General features: G+C 42.1%; 1 protein-coding gene across 1 annotated transcript in view; it reads right to left on the bottom strand.

Moving 5' to 3' along the window:
* Positions 1-7589: 7589 nt before the first annotated feature.
* The window catches only part of PLPP3 (phospholipid phosphatase 3), a 68646-nt gene continuing 58180 nt past the window's right edge, over positions 7590-18055 (bottom strand). Inside the window, exons 5-6 of the mRNA XM_035121564.2 lie at positions 17037-17213; positions 7590-9580 (exon numbers count right to left, since the gene is read on the bottom strand). Coding sequence (XP_034977455.1) covers positions 9455-9580; positions 17037-17213 — 303 coding nt within the window. The 3' untranslated portion in view covers positions 7590-9454. The remainder of the gene's footprint in view (positions 9581-17036; positions 17214-18055) is intronic.

The raw sequence follows: 18055 nt of genomic DNA, 5'->3' as shown, positions 1-18055 counted from the left end.
GTGGATTTGACTGCAAAATCCACCCAACAGCAGTTGGGATTAGCAGTTGAGATCCCAATATTGAAAATCACTCCCCACCTTTTTACAAGTCCTGAATCTTCTTTATGCTTCTGTTAATTTTTGCTTAATCTGATACCTCTATACAGGAAGAAACACAGGACACAACAAAACACAAACTACAAATCTCATGTTATAAACTTATCTCCAACGCCGATCTGAGAACTATCCACAAAATGTTTTTAACTGTGCTGTGTGACTACTCTTGTTCACCCATACTTCTATTGTTTCTTGTTAAAAGAATAAATTGAATTGATCTTGATCTCTGATAAAATATGAAGCGGTTTGAAGCGAAAATGTACAGCTTATTGATATGTTTGTGTGTCACTGAAAAGACGCCTTCAGCATATATTTCTATAGATTTCTTTTTTCAAGAACTGAAGTTCTTTACTATTGTTCCAAAGGTCCTAGCATCAGGAACAACCAATTTCACCATGCCTCCTTTCATTTTCAGCAAGTGGACACAGGAAAGAACCCCAGAGATATTGAAAAACGTGCTTCCGGGCACATCAGTCCATTTGACCTCGCATGGCTTGCTATGACTGGAAGTAGCTTTCTGGGGCCATGGGCAGAGGTGCTTCCCAGAACCTGCTCACCTGATCCTTAATACTGATAAACTAGTGATTGAACTTCTGACCTTCTGCAGGCATAACGTGTGCTCTGTCACCGAGCTGTTTCTGCTCTTTAGTGAAACTTGTGATTATGCGGTTGCGCAAGCATAGGGTCAGGAACTGCCTGGGCAACATTGCCGTGCATGAGGCAGAGGCTGCCCTTCCCTGTTGACCTATGCACCCTGTACTTCACTGCCATGGCAGATCTGCATCCACCCTTCATATGGCAGTATCTTCTCCAGGGCTGCACATATAGACTGCTAGCTTGCAGAAGGGCCATAGCCCAGTGGCAGAGTGCATGTTTTAAATGCAAAGGATCCAAGTTCCAGGAGTGACTCGCAGGGCTGTGCAGGTGGACCTGCATTGCGCTCCTGACTTTCCACTGTTGTACCTCACTGTTGCTGAGACGGGGAGGGGGAGACAGCAGGGAGCTCAGCATGGTGTGGGTGCAATGCTGGGAGTGTCAGATTGTTTGCACCTCAAGACCCCACATCAAGCTGAGCACCCCACTGAATTGCCTCTCTCGGTAACCAGCAGCAACACATAGCATTGGAAAGTCAAGAGAACAACACAGCCCCACCCACACAGCTCTGTCAGATGCCACTGTCAAGTTCAATCCCTACACAGTAATACTTGGTTTAAGTACGCCTCGGTTTGAGTATTTTCAGTTTAAGTACTCCGCGAACCCATCTGGAACAGATTAATCCACTTTCCATTACTTTCAATGGGAAAGTTCACTTCAGGTTAAGTACACTTCAGTTTAAGTACTCCATGGACCATCTGGAACGGATTAATCCACTTTCCATTACTTTCAGTGGGAAAGTTAGCTTCAGGTTAAGTACGCTTCAGGTTAAGTACAGACTTCTGGAACCAATTGTGTTTGTAAACTGAGGTACCACTGTATCTCCACATATGGCTGGGAAAGACTTTTGTCTACGGCGCTTCAAATGACTTCAACTTTCATCCAACCCTGCCAGCTTGGCCAATGGTCAGGGATGGTGGAAGGTTGTCCCGCAACTAATTGTAGTTTCCTATACCTGCCTGTCCTACCTGCACACAGGTAGGCAAATCCATCCTGCTAATTAGGAATAATGGCAAAATAGTCACTTTGAGGCAGCTGCATGGTCCTATTGGCACTAGGCCCCGAAAGCAGAAACAAGGATCATAGAGGTGAATCTTGGGGAAATAAGATTTTTAACATCTCTTTTTGTCCTGGTTGAAATGCCAGGTGTTTTAAGACCTTGAAATAAAAAGACCCTGTTTGCAAGAGGAAGGGAACCTTTGAATCTAACTATATATATTTTAAGTTTCATTGTTGTGTAACAACAAATCTACATTCATAAGCTTAAGATGGAGATAGCTGGCAACAGAAGGATTGTAAATCTTCTCTGATTGTTCTGTATTTCTATGGCAGGGAAGACCAGTTGAGGATGAATTAACAGAAGCATTTCCCATGATCTGAAAATTAACAAGGCTGGTTTAGCTAGGCTCAAACATTCTTTTCTGTTACTATTTTTTCTTCCAGATGCTACAGTCCAAGGAAATTATTTATGAGAGGGAAAGGATTTGGGGAACAGCTAAGAAAGTGAGTTGTAATTGAGAAGCTTGAAGAAATGGAATGCGCTTCATTAACAAATTAAAAATGACAGCTACCTGTAGTTAGCCATTGTTTTTCTGTTGGCTCCCATTGTGTGTTTGATTAGAGGCTGTTTGTTTTGTCTCAGTTATAGTTTTACCAAAACGATGGTGCAAATAATAACTAAGGGGATGTTCCAAACCAAAGATCTGCCAGGATGAGCATGTTAGGATGTGATGAATCTCTGGCACCACCCCTCTCCCTCATCCCCGCTCAGCTGGATCCTAGCTCCATTCTTCTCCATCACACAACCTGGAAACCCAGCAGAACTTAATGCTGGCCAAAAAGGGTGGTGTAAGTTAAACTCTGTTTTAAAGGTTTGTTCCCCCTCTGACAAGCTCGGGCTGGCTTAGCTGGCAGTAGTCTCACTCCTAAATGGGGTTAGGATCTGGCATATTTAATACTACCTTAACTTAAAGCGCTGGCTTCCCATGGTTAGGATTGCCCCATTGTGATAATGGGGTATTTGGATTAAGCGTCCTCCTATTCCTAAAAGGCCATGAGATTCAATCCATCTTCAGCACTCCCACCTTCAAGAGGTCTATGATTACCTGTTAAAAGTGTATAATTACAAAAGAATCTCTTTACCTTGCTTTGTTCCTAAACCTGTTACTGAGAATTAATAGCAGTGCTCTTATTAACCTTTAACGTATTTCCTTTGTGCTTAGCAATCTACCAAAATAGTATCCTTCTTTTGTTTCTGTTTACTTCCTTTAGAATTCTGGTATGGAACTCCTAGGCAATTTTAGGTCCGTTGCCTACGTTGAACAGTCAAAAGATATTAAAAGTCTTCTAGCATTTCCTCTTCCCCCATGGAGTTATATCTACTATCTAGGACGTGACGGGCTCACTCAGCAGTAAACAATTTGTTAAGCTTCTTCACAGTAACGACATTGTCTGTCATTAGTCTCCATCTCTGTTTCCAAGTAGACCTGCTGACTCCTTGTCAGTTCCTTCATAGGTATTTAAAGACCATCTTAATGTTCATCTTGATTTCCTTTGCTATTTGTGGTCTGTAACTATGGTCGTCATTCTCACTGCCAACTGCCTTCTACTTTATTTAACTGCACAGTTCATTTTCAAGGTTGCAGCTGAAGAGGGTAATCAGGAAGGACCCATTCTGTGGGAAGAGTATAGACAGACGTATCTTCAAAGGCAATCATTCTGAAGATGGTGACAAACTAAAATCTGTCCCCTGGTTTCAATAACTTTGCTTCACCTTGGGCCCAACCTCAAAATATTGCAAAATCTTATGGAACGGATATGTTTTTATACCGTAAGCCCCTATCTATTGCATAGCCATCACCATTTTTGTACTGTGTAAATAACTTTCTGCTTTTGTGTGTTCTAAACCTGTTGCCAATCAGGTTCGATTTTAGAAGAGGCAACATCATTTTCACATTTCTTACACTATCCATCATATTATTAGCTTCTGTATGCGCCTCTCTCCTTTGTAATTCTTTCCTCAAGTAGTCCTACCTCTTAAATATATCCTCCTCACAGGAAAGATGTTCGAGTGCTTTACATCTTAGCCTCCCTTTTATATATCTGCAGCTCAGCAATGTCTTTTCAGCAAGGTGGGGATAAGAGCCACATTTGGTATTCCACAAGTGATATACAGTGGTACCTCAGGTTACAGACACTTCAGGTTACAGACTCCGCTAACCCAGATATAGTACCTTGGATTAAGAATTTTGCTTCAGGATGAGAACAGAAATCGTGCTCCGGTGGCGCGGTGGCAGCAGGAGGCCCCATTAGCTAAAGTGGTACCTCAGGTTAAGAACAGTTTCAGGTTAAGAACAGACCTCTGGAACGAATTAAGTTCTTAACCAGAGGTACTACTGTACCAATAGTTAATAGAATGGTGTTTTGATACCTGCTGCTTTACTTTCAGTTCCTTTCTTTACCTTCATGTTTTCTAAATTGAATTTTCCCCTTTTCCCAACACTAAACAAGTTTTCAGTGAGTGTTCATTGTGAACCCTAGATCTGTTGCAGCCAGTTTAGTGTCTCTGTGGGAGAGATAATTCATTTGTGATTCCACCTCTTGCTATGCTTGTTTTTTATTGAATGGAACATTAAAGCTAGCACCTCCCTTCTGCAATTTGAAGCAATACAGGCCCTAGTGACAGTCCAAAAGTAATTGGAAGAAAATATCTAGCTCAATCCTGTAGCTTTTCTTATGATAGCATTGCAATCTCTGAGCAATGGCACATTTTGAAACATATTTAAAAAATGTATTTTGGGGGTACATTGGTACCCATAACTATTTCCCCCGAGTATTTCTTATTGTGTGTGATTTCCCACACTCATCCAGTTTGTATACACGGGGAAGTGTTGGGGGAGAAAATGGGTGTTCTTTAATTTCCAGGGTAACACTACTGCATGTCAACCTCACATTTTGACTGTTTTCATTAATGACTATAAGAAATCAAAACGATTAAATGTTTTAGCCTTAATAGAACTGTTTGTTTTTGCAATCTTACTTGTTTCAGATCTCAATCAGACCAAATAGTCATTTCACTTTACTGTTATAATATTGCTTCGGCACAAATCTGGTGCAAGTATTAATACAAAATCAAGTTTCCTGTAGGGCAGTTGTTGGAAACGATCTTGAAACCAAAACCAAAATAATGTCAGTTTTCACTTCTTTAGGTTCAATGTAACATATACATATCTGGCAGGCTGATGGGAGAGACCACCCCTTGCGCGTATCTGTGTGCCAGGAAACCGGAAACCATGAGTTTGAATCTTGATTTTTATATAGAAGTTTTCTTGGATGCTTCCTAGCTTTTGACTCTTGCATTCTTAATGCCTGTTTGTGGTTGAGAAACTGGATTTGCAGATATTTGCAACAGTACCCAGATGAGTAACAGAACAACAAACAAGGCGCCAACTTCTAGTGTTATTTGGAGAACCTGTAATGGATGGGGCAGCGGGGGGGGGGGGGGGGGTCAGCCTTCCTTTCTTCTTTTGCTTAAGCATTCCAGGGTTGATTAGTGCCCTTTCCTTTAATGAAATCACCTACCCTTATTCTCTGGTTTGGAGCTAACAACAGCAATTACATTAGTGCCTTATAGCCTCAGTGTTGAACAATGATCATGAAATGTATACAATGACATATTATTCTGCTCCAGCGTGCACAGACTACAATGATCCACCTCCTCGCTGAGGATTTCCTAATGATTTCTACTCCATATGCAACAGGAACATAGCATGTTAATTTTCTTTTGCTAGTTTAAAATATTGTATTGCTAAACATTGGACTAAAAACAGGAGGACTAACCAGCTAACCAAGTTTTAATCAGTATCAACCAATGTATATAATGATGGACCTAGAAGGTGCTGGAGAGGCAAGGGACACTCCAATTGCAGGCATGCTTGGGGGAAGCTGACTATCTGGCCCCATTTCAATCCAGCTTTGGGCTCAAGTTCAGCATCAAAACTACCTCACTCACCCTGGTTGACCTTTGTTAGGAGAGCAACAGAGGAAGGGCAGCCTTATTGTTTCTCCTTAACCTCTCAACGTTGGATGCCTTTGACCACTGTGTCCTCCCAGAGTGTCTTTGAGGGTTGTGAATTGGGTTTTACCATGGTTCCACTCCCACCTCCAAGGCCAATTTCAAGAGTAGCAATGGGACACTACTGTTCAGCATCATGTGAGCTTACTTGTGGGGTGCCCCGGGGCAATCTTGTCCTCTGTGGTTTTTAATGTTTAAATGAAACATGTCACCATGGATTTGGTGTGCAGTGTTATCAGTATAGTGATGACACCCAACCCTCTCTCTCCATTCCATCTCAAGTCTGGGAAGCAGGAAGAAGTCCAGTTCAGGATGACATTGCACACCTTTGGAAGAAACAGGTGTGTAGCTTAGGGGGTACTCCTTGATCCATCTATATTGGAATCAATCCATCAATTGAGCCCCAGGTGGCCTCTGTGACCAGCTTTGGTTAGTTCATCAATTATGCCCTTTGCTAAGGTAAAGGTAAAGGGACCTCTGACCATTAGGCCCAGTCGTGACTGACTCTGGGGTTGCGGCACTCATCTCGCGTTATTGGCCGAGGGAGCCGGGGACAGCTTCCAGGTCATGTGGCCAGCATGACAAAGCCACTTCTGGCGAACCAGATCAGCACACGGAAACGCCGTTTACCTTCTCGCTTGGAGCGGTACCTATTTATCTACTTTCACTTTGACGTGCTAGCAATCCATGTTCTGATAATGTTCAGATTGGACTACATGAGAGCTACCTTTGAAGACAATCTGGAAGCTGCAATTAGTGCAGAATGAAGCCATGAGGCTGCTTGTGGGTACCTCTGCCAGACACATACTATGCGCTCTTGAAAGTTCTCGAATTTGCTACTGAACCCAATTTAAGATGTTAACACTGGCATACGAAGAAGAGGAGTTTGGATTTGATATCCCGCTTTATCACTACCCTAAGGAGTCTCAAAGCAGCTAACATTCTCCTTTCCCTTCCTCACCCACAACAGACACCCTGTGAGGCGAGTGGGGCTGAGAGACTTCAGAGAAGTGTGACTAGCCCAAGGTCACCCAGCAGCTGCATGTGGAGGAGCGGAGACGCGAACCCGGTTCCCCAGATTACCAGTCTACCGCTCTTAACCACTACACCACACTGGCTCAGTGACTTGGGCCTCCAGTGTTTGAAGAAGCAGCCCCTTCCACATTGACCTGTCTGGGAGCTGATCATTAGGGGAGCTCCTATTGTGCTAGACACACACACCTCATTCCGTGGTTTGAGGACAGTGGTGCATGCGGCCTTCTCTGTGGTTGGGGAGGTGCATCTAGCACAATTGACGTATGCTTTTCAATGATTGCTCAAGACGCGCCTCCTTGAGTGCATGTTCCTGTTATTCTGCTATTTTGTCATTGTGACTTTGATTTTAATGTCATTTGAATTGTGATAGTTTTGTAACCCACCCTGCAACCATGGGGACAGTATAAAAGTTGAGCTCTTCTCTTATGGAGTCTCCTGCACAAACCTTGCATGGTGCTGTCTAGTATACCACTAAAGAATTGGCTCACCTTCCTCCATGCTGTTGAGGCCAATGCTCAAAACAGGGCATCGTTTGGGCTATACGTTAACAGCTCTGCAAAATATTCAACAGGTACTACTGAACTGTATTCTCCATAACCTTTCATCGCCATTGGTATGTAGATATGCACAGAACACTAAACCCTTTTTGTGTAAAAATTTCCAAGGAAATATCAGTCTTGCTATAATCTTCCATTTCATTTAGGCTCCAAGGAATAGTCAAAATGGAGAATATGGGTGCACAGCATTATTAACTTGTGCCTGAAACATTTATTTATAAAGCACATTTATACAGCATTTTTTTGTGTTTTTTTTCTTTTGCAAATACAAACTTTAATTTTGTACTCTACAAAAAGTCTCGCATATTCCTCTTTTTACAAAAAAAAGAAACATTACAAAAATACAGACAATTTAATATGGTTTTTATACAATTGTCTTTAGTTGTTACTTTCATTAAAATATTACTACCACAGACCTACAATATTTTAGTCGACTATAAAAAATTAAGTCAATGCTTTTTTTGTTTTAAGCAGCAACATGTAAATAACACAGGTCAAAACACAGTTTATGATCATAGTGGATATATCTAAAATTGTTTCAGAAATAATATTTTACATAGTTAATTTTTAATGTTTTATACATTATTTATATAATATTTATATATATATTTATATATATTTATATTCATAAAAAAAATCATAGCTTGCTAGAATTGAAATGATAGGACGGCGTTTGCATGACAAAGATGTGCAAAGGTCAGTCTGCCCTGGTTAGAATCAGCAGTTCAGTCCTTTTAAGGTATTTAAGAACTGTCTTTTGGAATTGCACCTGAGAGCCTAGAAGCAGGTCTCTTCTGGTTTGCTTTCTTCGCGTGCCCTTGGTGTTGCTGAGAGCAGCATTTAGCCTAGTCTGTAATGAATAGTTGAAAATGATCCCTTTTCAAGCCACGGGAATTACAAAAGGGATTTGACCGAACATCAGGCTAAGGCGGTCCCGCCCAGCAGTCCGCCCATTAGCTGGAGGAGTTATGTTCTGAGTCTCAACCCCAGAGCCAATAGTGCTAATGTAGATGAACAAGGCTGACCACAAACAAGGTATCCATATGTGAATCCAAAATGAAGTGACCATTCAGAAAATACTTTTGTTATTTGAGTCAATGGTAAAAGGGGATTTATTTTTTTTAATTAAAAAAAACTAGGCCACCAAGCATAATACTATGCAGGCTGGACAATTCATACAGTACTGTTGACATTAGATACTAGAGGCATGGGCCCCATGTTTCTTGTGTTGTCCCTTATTTGGCACATCCAACCTGCTTTCCAAAGTATTAGTGATGATAATAATTGTGACCATGGAGAATGTCATATAGAAAGTGAGGGATAGGTGAAAACAAATATGGAATGACTCTTTACAACCAGGGATACTGGTGAAGCAGGCTGGGTTGCATTTAGAAAGTGGATTCTACACCTAACTGGATATAGAAAAGTACTGTCTTGCAGCATTTGTGTAGTGGAAATAGGCACTTTTCGAACATTTTACTGGGTATACATCTCCGAAACCAAAAGTAAGTTCCGAATTGGAATGGAGATAAAGAAAACCAATAAAATAAGAGGTTACACTTAGAAAGTGATCACAAATCATGAATCAGTGCTTATTTTTCATAGATAGTGCTATAATCTAGTTGGCAAGGATTTTTCTCTCCCGTCTCTCACTTAATAGGAATTGAAAACTGTCATAGCAAATAAAAGAAGCAGAAGCAGAGATGGCCAGTTTCCTAGAAATCATTTAGTGTTCATTAAGCTATGAACAATTCAGCATTCACTACAACATGAACACTCAGCCAATTGCACATTTAGAATTCCTGCATCGTGTTTTGACTTATTTCGTAATTGTTGCCTTTGACTTACTTGAACAACACCCATTTTATGCAAATGTTGTGAGTGTAAAAAAGGCCACAGAGTCAGACCTTATTGGTCAGGCAAGAGTCTCTCCCTACATTCTACTGTCTGATGAGATTGAGAGCAGCAGGTAGTTGCTGTCAGCAGTCATTTTGCAAAAACAAAACAAAAACAATATATATATATATTTGTCAAATGTCTACACCATGTTGTGATGATTGTTCCGATCAAGGATATCCACAGGTGAAAGTAACTCCTTCCGGATTGGAGGTGGGGGCAGAGAAATCTTTGTTTTCTCCTTGAAGAGGTCTGAGACATAGAACACCTGTAAATAAAACGAATATAAGCATTCAATATAAATATTCAGATTTTTATACCTGCTCCGGTTTATGTAGAGGAAATCTGAATCCTCCATTAATAAACATAACAGTTCTGAAGTTACACTATCCTGCTACAATGAGAACCAGACTGAAGATCTTCTAGACTGGTCCATCAAAAAGCAAACAGTTACTTCACAGGAGCCAAGCACTGCTAGTTACCTAGCAGGGACAAAGGCCCAAAGCACAACTTTGCATAAATGTCTAGTGCCCCTGGTGAGGATCTCACTGGTATCAAATTCGCAGCATGCCCTGGCATTGCAAAGAAAAAATAAATTATGCTTTCAAAAAGGGGGAAAGGGACAAGAGATCTATCTGGAATCTGGAAGAAAATACCTAGAACTTGGGACGCCTGGGATGCCTCTCTTAAGAGTGCCCCAACAGGAAAGCGAATCCCAATTAAATGTAATTGGACAGCGTGATTGAGCATCACTTTCTCACCTACTTTTTACTTATATGGAAAATGCCTTTCCCTGCCTCTCCTTTTCCACTGGATCTCACCCAACACCCATTGGTTTCTTTCACTATTTTAATTCAAATACATTCACTGTTTGGAAGGGAGATGTACTGAGGGGATGGGAATCTTCTTAATACAGAAGTCTTAAAAAACATTATTTACAGTTAAACAACAACAACAACAACAACCCGGCACACAATCAATAAGCTGTCAACATGCATACCAAGAGTTCACACAGCTTCACTTCCTCTGGTGATTTAAATGGACTAAAATTAAACTTCCCTTTGGAGTCAATTCTCCGTAATTCTTAGTCAGTCAGGGTAGCTTGATATTTCCTTGCCTTCCCACCCACCCGCATCCCCTTCCCTACGCCCTTTCCTCACAGCTAGAAAATTAAAGCTTAGTCAGGATGACTGTTCTGTCATTTTAAAGAAATAGTGTCAAGGAAGAGATATTCCCAACTACCTTTCCCTGAAATAATCAATGACGTATCCGCTCTTACGGATGTGAAAAGTCTCCCACTTGACAATTCAGAGAGGCAGCCACACAATAGGAAAGCCCTGGGAGGAAACTTTGACATCCTCCCTCAGCCAAAGTCGTATCAAGTCCAGCATGACTGATGTACTTTCTCCCTTGCAAAATTTAACTCTGAAGCCAGAAAGGAAAAGGGCCAGACAGAACACAGGCTCTGCCGACAGGAGAGTAAGGCTCATTTCTGCTATTCAGTGCTAGAGCCTTGGTACAAAGAAATCCCAGCTATTAAACACTTATAATATTTGTATACAACAGCAAACACACAAGCTGCTACAAACTTGTTCACTGGCTGGATTACAATTGGTTTACTACCAAATTTCTAATTTATTGCGCATTGTGGTCAGGGCCAGCTCTAGGTAGATCCCCGGTGGCGCGGTGCGCCAGGGCGCCAGGCCAGTAGGCAGGTCGCCGCGCGGCGAAGCCGCACGGAAACCATGCTGCGCCGTGCGAGGGCGGGGCGCCGGAGCGATCTCCGCCCCTCAGCACCAGGGCGCGCGACCTGCTCAAGACTGCCCTGATTGTGGTGACTGGGCCCAGTGTCAAGAAGTGACAGCAATGGGCTGGGTCAGGATACAGTGAGTCGTGGGCTCGCTCATCCCCACCCCCAAAATATCCTGTTTTCTGCAGGCTACTGCCAGTGTAAATCCATTGGTAATACTTTGAGTGTGTGGAACATACTGGACGAATGATGCCAGTGTCATTTGGTAGGCAGACTGGAGATTCGGATTGCCGTCTAAATACTGTATATGTTGACTGGAGTCAATGGAAAGCCCAAGGCAATTCATTACCAACTAACAACTACCTCTCCCTTTTGCCCACCAGGAATCTCAACTCCTCTTCTGTCTCCAACTGGAGTTTTGAGGACAAAGTTCCCCACAGCAGTAAATGAGGGTGGTGGCTCACCAAAAAAGGGGGAAAGATCCCATGCTTCATAGCAGGACTCCTGTACCTCCTCCATTTCCATCTAGCAGTATTCACATGGTCCTTTGTGGTTGCCAATGTGATGCCCTCTAGATGTTGCCCAGCAACTCCCATCAGCCCAGCCAGTTTGGTCAATGGGTAGCGATGATGAGAGTTGCAGTTCATCTTGGAGGTACCACATTGACTATCCATGTACTAGATAAGACTGTTAAATTGGTACTTTCTTTTGATATGAGTAGCTAAGGAACCCCCAAATTCTGCCATCCGCCCCAAAAGAAAACAATTTTCTGGGCTGTCAGTCAATAACTACTATTTTGTGATTTCCCCTCTTAATTTTAATACAGAAATATCTGTGATAACATGTTTAGGATATCTGAAAATAGCCTTTTTGGTCTTGGTTAAATAGTAGACTAGTAGACACCAGGGTTAAATAGTAGACACCAGGGTTAAATAGTAGACTAATTTTTTTTTAAAAAAAATTGACTTTATATAGTGGTTTCACATATAGTTTCATGTAATGTCATCTCTCCTGCAATTTATGAGACTCCTGTCATTAAGGGTTCTAGGAAAATCAAAGTGTTTGGCAGGTCCAAGTTGTTTCAGGTTGCAAACAGAGCCACAGGGTTGGAACTAAGCTCAGTGGCCCTCAGTGGCACTTGCTTCTTAATAAACCTGCATACAATGGTGCTGTCGCTGCAGCAGTGCCTCAATGACCCTGCCTGTTCAACTCCCATAGGCAACCCAAATCAATCAAATGGTTATTAGATCTGCAGTTACATGTTAATACCATTATACTATCTTCCTTGGAACAAGAACTTTGTCCAAATGAGGAGGTAAAATACTAACTATTTGTTGAGGTTTGACAACACAGGAACTTCTATCTCAGGGAGTGTTTTCTTCAAATTGTACTAGTTTGTGGGAACTTGCAAAAACAAGGTACAGAAAGGATAATGAGTTAAATAAAACAGCTGATCCATGAAATATGCCCATCTATTGACAAATGTAATTCCGCGAAAATCCATCACTCTGCTCTGCAGTTGAAGTAACCAATGTGTGAGAGGCTCTTATTCTACTGGCGAATGTGTCCAGCAAGAGCATTATTGTTTATATGTTATGACCAAAAGCACTGCTTTTATACTGCTTTGAAGCTCTAGCAGGGTTAGAGAAGTTGTGCTCCCAATTCAACTTCCCGAGACTTCCATTAGTTAGGCTGCTAGGCTTCTCAGAGTGAGAAATCACAAAGTATTTGATTGTTTAAAGAGACTGCTTGTTTTACTGGATGCAAATGTTTGCATTCAGGCTTCCAATTGTCTTGCTATGTTCCCAGATCGGTTAGTTTGACATCTAAATATTAGCATTGAAGCAAACAGTTATTTCTTTGAGGAAACAGAACTCCACTCAGGGGGAAAAAAATAGATGGTTGGCTGCAACCAAAGAAAAATAAATAGTGTACCAACCTCTTTCCCTAGCTTATTTAAATTTCATGTTCTCTTTGAAGGCAACACTAGGGTTCCTGAACCAAAACTACAGTTCCTTTTCCTAATTGTCAGCATATTAAGTCTCCTGTTTCAAATGAAGCTATATTAGAGATGGATAGGCATTCTAGACTTTCTTTTGGTTCTGGAGAAAAAGGTGCATTTCTTACCCATTATAACACTAGCCCTTCATAACGAGAGGAAAAGGAGCTGTGAACTCCTGGCAGCAAATGTTACGTCTGACTGTCCTACTGAAATCAATGAGATTTAAATTAGTCAAAACCACTTCCAACTACTTGCTTTTGTTGGACGGTGTGCAGTACTTGTGGTTCATGCTCATATTCTATCACTACTTGTGATGGAGAATTGTATTTTTGGGGGGGGAATAGGCATACTTGGTGTTCTCTGTGGGGCTTCTAGATTTTGGAAATATTTAAATCTTCATTTAATTTTAGCACAACTGCTAAATGTCTGTACCCATTCATCTATAGTATGGCAGAAGCAAGGTTTGGAAGGCAATTTTGATGCCATGCCTCTCATGTACCCACTTCCTAAGACTGGATTCAATCACGATGATATCCACATTCTATACCGAGAGCTCCATGACAAATCAATTTGTGGCAGGAGTGAGTAGCGGTTGCACGGTGGAAGTGGCAGATGGGGGATTAGGTTCAATCTGGCCTGTATTTTCTAACTGGATAAATTATGGATGGAGCGTCATCTTGGCTTTCTTAGCCTTTGCTCCGTAGTTCATGGCGTGTGTGGCTTTAAATCAGATATTTGGGTAGTAGCCTTAATTCCCATTTAAACTGTATTTCACTTTTAGCAAGGTTTGAGGTTATAAAAACACTTTGAAAAATCATGAAACATGATCTCCTAAGGTTAGAACAGTGTGTTAAACCTTCCTAATGCTTCAGCTGCTTAACACAAAAAAAGAGGTAAATGCACAGAGTGTTTTTGCTTGGATTTATGCCACTTCCTGTGGAAGGTGCTCTCCGCCCATAAAGAAAACTCAACAGCAGACAACAGGGAATGTGCTATATGATGTTGTAAGCTGGTAGCTTAGCATTTCAGCTGATCGATGCCCTTCTTAAATTCATTATCTTAGAAGAGACTTTACTTGGATCCAGAACATTTTAGCAAACAACTTAACATGAGATTAGGTGAATAGGAGAAGGAAATGGCCCCTAAGATTTGCATCTTCCCACAATTTGCCATAACACAATTATAGCCACCACAAAAGTGGTTCATAAAAGACATTTTGATTTCAGCCATTCTGATTGCATCTAAACTCCAAACAAAACAAGATCTTGTATGGTCTTGGATGAAGCAAATACTGCAAACCCCTTAGAGGCTAGCCTCAGCTACCGGCACCTATTGCCAATAATCAGAAGAACTTAACCGCAAGAACGTGTCCGGGTCAAAGGACGGGACATAAATTTTAAATAAATTCATAAAAGGATATAAAGTACAGTGAAAAAGGTGACGCTAGGGCCTTTCTAAATCTAAGACTCATAAGCAACACTCAGGTTGCTTATGAACATTTAGGGCATCCCTTAGGAGCAGGAAATTATGGGAAGACGTAGGGAAGCAGTAGCCACCCCTCTCTTAGTTTCCTTTTCTATTGCCATGTCTGTTCCCCACCCCCATGGCTGGACAAGGGCCGGACTAAAAGTGACCAATACCCTCTGCACATCCTGATGGACTGAAGCATACAAAAGGGCAGCAGCCACCGGAGGGAGAGGGATAAAAAGGAAGGGGCGTACATGTGTGTGGTGTTTCTCAGGCAGCTGCTTCCTCCGTGGCCTTTATCTCGTCACAGGAAAGTCAGCCTATAGCAGCCGAACTCTCACCCCTCCTCTGGCCTAGTAAAACATGCCATCTGTTTACAGGTCAGGAAAACAGGGCGAGATTTGTAACTTGTCATTGGACAGGAAATGGTGAAAAGTGTCCTGTTCACGCATCGAGACCCTTATTGTCTGTCAGAACCGTTTTTGCGGCGATGCATTGAATTCATCTGCATCCTACTGCACCCCAGCATTGCATTGCATTGCATTCTTCTTCTTCTTCTTCTTCTTCTTCTTCTTCTTCTTCTTCTTCTTCTTCTTCTTCTTCTTCTTCTTCTTCTTCTTCTTCTTCTTCTTCTTCTTCTTCTTCTTCTCTTTCCTCTTCCACCCTTTAGCAAAGTTTTTAGAGCAACTAACAGGAGAGCTTAGTCAAAGCCTTCCATATAGCTACCTCTAACACCGGGCGATAATGTCTAGAGCAAAGCCACATGACCCAAATTGAAGCCTGAGCTGAAAAGAAACTGTTTCCTTGTGCGAAAAAGTTGCCCAAAGTATTTTCTGAATATATCCAATACCTCCTTCCAGGGTGATCTTTTGTTTGTTTAACCGCCGACAGAAATAAATAAGAACAAAAATGCCATGGAAGCTTTGAAGAATGTCGTTGCTCTGTCTCTTCAACTTAGTGGCGACTATCACTTCTGCTACTAAGTAAAATGTAAGCAGGAGATGTTCACCCACTGAAATTGCAATTGAGGTTCAATGTGTATGTGGGAGATGCAGGACTGGGGATGGAGCGCTTGCTGGAAAACAAATTGATGGCCTGGGGGCATGAAGGCCGCTTATGCATTCTCTCTCTCCCCCCCCCCCCAATTCTCTGGCAGTTTTATTATTATTTTTCTTTCCAGCTAGGTTGTGAAATTGGAAGAGAGGAGGGCAGGGCATTTGTAGGGGAGAACTGGTGGTTTTGGGAAGAAGTAAGCACCTGCCCTCCCATATAAAGGGTAAAGGGACCCCTGACCATTAGGTCCAGTCGTGACCGACTCTGGGGTTGCGCGCTCATCTCGCATTATTGGCCGAGGGAGCCGGCGTATAGCTTCCAGGTCATGTGGCCAGCATGACAAAGCCGCTTCTGGCAAACCAGAGCAGCACATGGAAACGCCGTTTACCTTCCCGCTGTAGCGGTTCCTATTTATCTACTTGCATTTTGACGTGCTTTCGAACTGCTAGGTTGGCAGGAGCTGGGACCAAGCAACGGGAGCTCACCCCGTCGCAGGGATTCGAACCGCTGACCTTCTGATCAGCAAGCCTTAGGCTCAGTGGTTTAACCACAGCGCCACCTGGGTCCCTAGAAGTAAGCACCTGCCCTCCCATATATGTGCTCCCAATTCATGTTATTGCATAGTCAAACTGCATCTTATGTGGGAACTCAGTGCTTGGAAATCTCCAGGTTTATTTACTTCACAAAATGCAGCTGGCCCTGATTCAGAGCACTGCATGGTGCTGATTGTGGAGTTGTGACCCTTTATCCCTATGCTGTGAAGCTCTGGTACCGTTCTCCTGAAAGTTGCAATGTCTCAAAAAGAGACGTTAATCTGGGCATGTTTTCTAGAGCTAAAAACATTTCTGCTTAGCTTTTCAATCTGTACTTGGGTACTGAGAGACTACATTGTTCACAGAATGCAAACAGTGGTTTGGAATCAGTGGAGAAGAAAGAAAATACGTATCTATTCAGCTGCCTTTTCAGATGTTTCGAAACTCGGGATGGGTGGGGGCTGCTGTAATGGTTTATACATTCACCTGTGTGAACCACCCTGCTAATGTGTCCAGTCTAGTATGCATTAAAGGAGAACTCTTTTCGTGCACTAAACATCACCAATCTAATACTTAGAGGGAAATTGTTTCACATGAACTCCACATGTTACATGTGAAAGATACTGTTTGCTGTGCATTTATATTTTAGGTTTCTAACACTGCATTCCACATTTATTTTCCTTATTTAAGTCTCCATCCCTTTCTCCCTTCTTTAAGTCTATCCTTCCTTGGTTTTAGTGCCAGCAACACTCTCCCCAGTGAGGTCCACCTAGCACTGATACTACCTTTCTGCTGCCAGGGTAAAGCTTTTCTCTGCTCTTAGGATGGGCTTTAACACTCAAATAGTGCATCACTGCCTTAGGATAAGATACATGTGGTTGTTTAGTGAAACAATTCTATGGTATGGCATGTCACTTACTATGCAGTAAGCCACCAGGGCCCCTTGTGCGAAACCAGCCAAGACGTCTGTTGGATGATGTTTGTGGTCAGAAACACGAGAAAGCCCTGTGTAAAAGGCCATCATAATCAGTGTGAACTGCAACAGGGGACGCAGCAGGCGGGCTCCTCTCCAAGTGAACCTGGCTTGCAGGTACAGCTACAAAGGGGGAAAAAAGGAAGGAGAAAGACATTAGGATGCTGTCCTCGCAGCAGACTGCAGTGGAATAGAATTGGTGCCAGGTTTACAATACGGCAAACAGAAAACAAACCTATCTTCAGGGCAGAGCAAAATAGCAGCCAAAAAAAGAAGTGTTGTGTAGCAGGGAGGACCTCTGCTGTCACTACCAACACTCCGAAACAGGTGTCAGCAGTAGGCAAAAGGTGGTAGATGAATTTCAACAGCCACCTTGTCAACCAAATTTGGGCCCCAAGTTCCAACCTTCATCTCAGTCTTCGTAACTTCTTTTGTCTGTCATGGCATCCAACTTTATTGAGTGACCCACAGTCCTATGATTACAATTACTGGAGAATGGTGTGCTTTCTTTTTCAACTTTTAACACACTATTTATAATTGTATAAACCTTTCTTATGATGTCTTTCCTTGATCATTTTTCCCACCTCCAGATTTTCCCAGAAGAAAAGTCTCCCCCCCCCCACTTTATAATTTTGGCTTCCCCACTTCTGAACATTTCCCAGATCTTGCAACCCCCTTTTTATGATGAGGTAACTGGAACACTGCTGAATATTATTGCAAGTGCAGCTGCAGCATGGTTCATAGCATTAAGATTCAGACCATCTTATGGTCTTTTCCCTAATTTGCTTTTGAATCCTAGCAGTGTTTGTGACCACTTTGTGACTTGAACTTTAAAATGCCTTGGACCTAAAATTCAGAGTTCGAAATGATACTTTTGCTTCAGCAAGGGAAAATGAACAAACAAATCAACAGCCAACCAAGGACTTGACCTGAAATAAAGTAGATGAAATGATGTCAAACGGGTA

The sequence above is a fragment of the Zootoca vivipara genome, chromosome 7, assembly GCF_963506605.1.
Source record: "Zootoca vivipara chromosome 7, rZooViv1.1, whole genome shotgun sequence".
NCBI classification, from domain to species: domain Eukaryota; kingdom Metazoa; phylum Chordata; class Lepidosauria; order Squamata; family Lacertidae; genus Zootoca; species Zootoca vivipara.
Note: the sequence above shows the minus strand (reverse complement) of the source record. Positions and strands in the feature narration are given on the sequence as shown.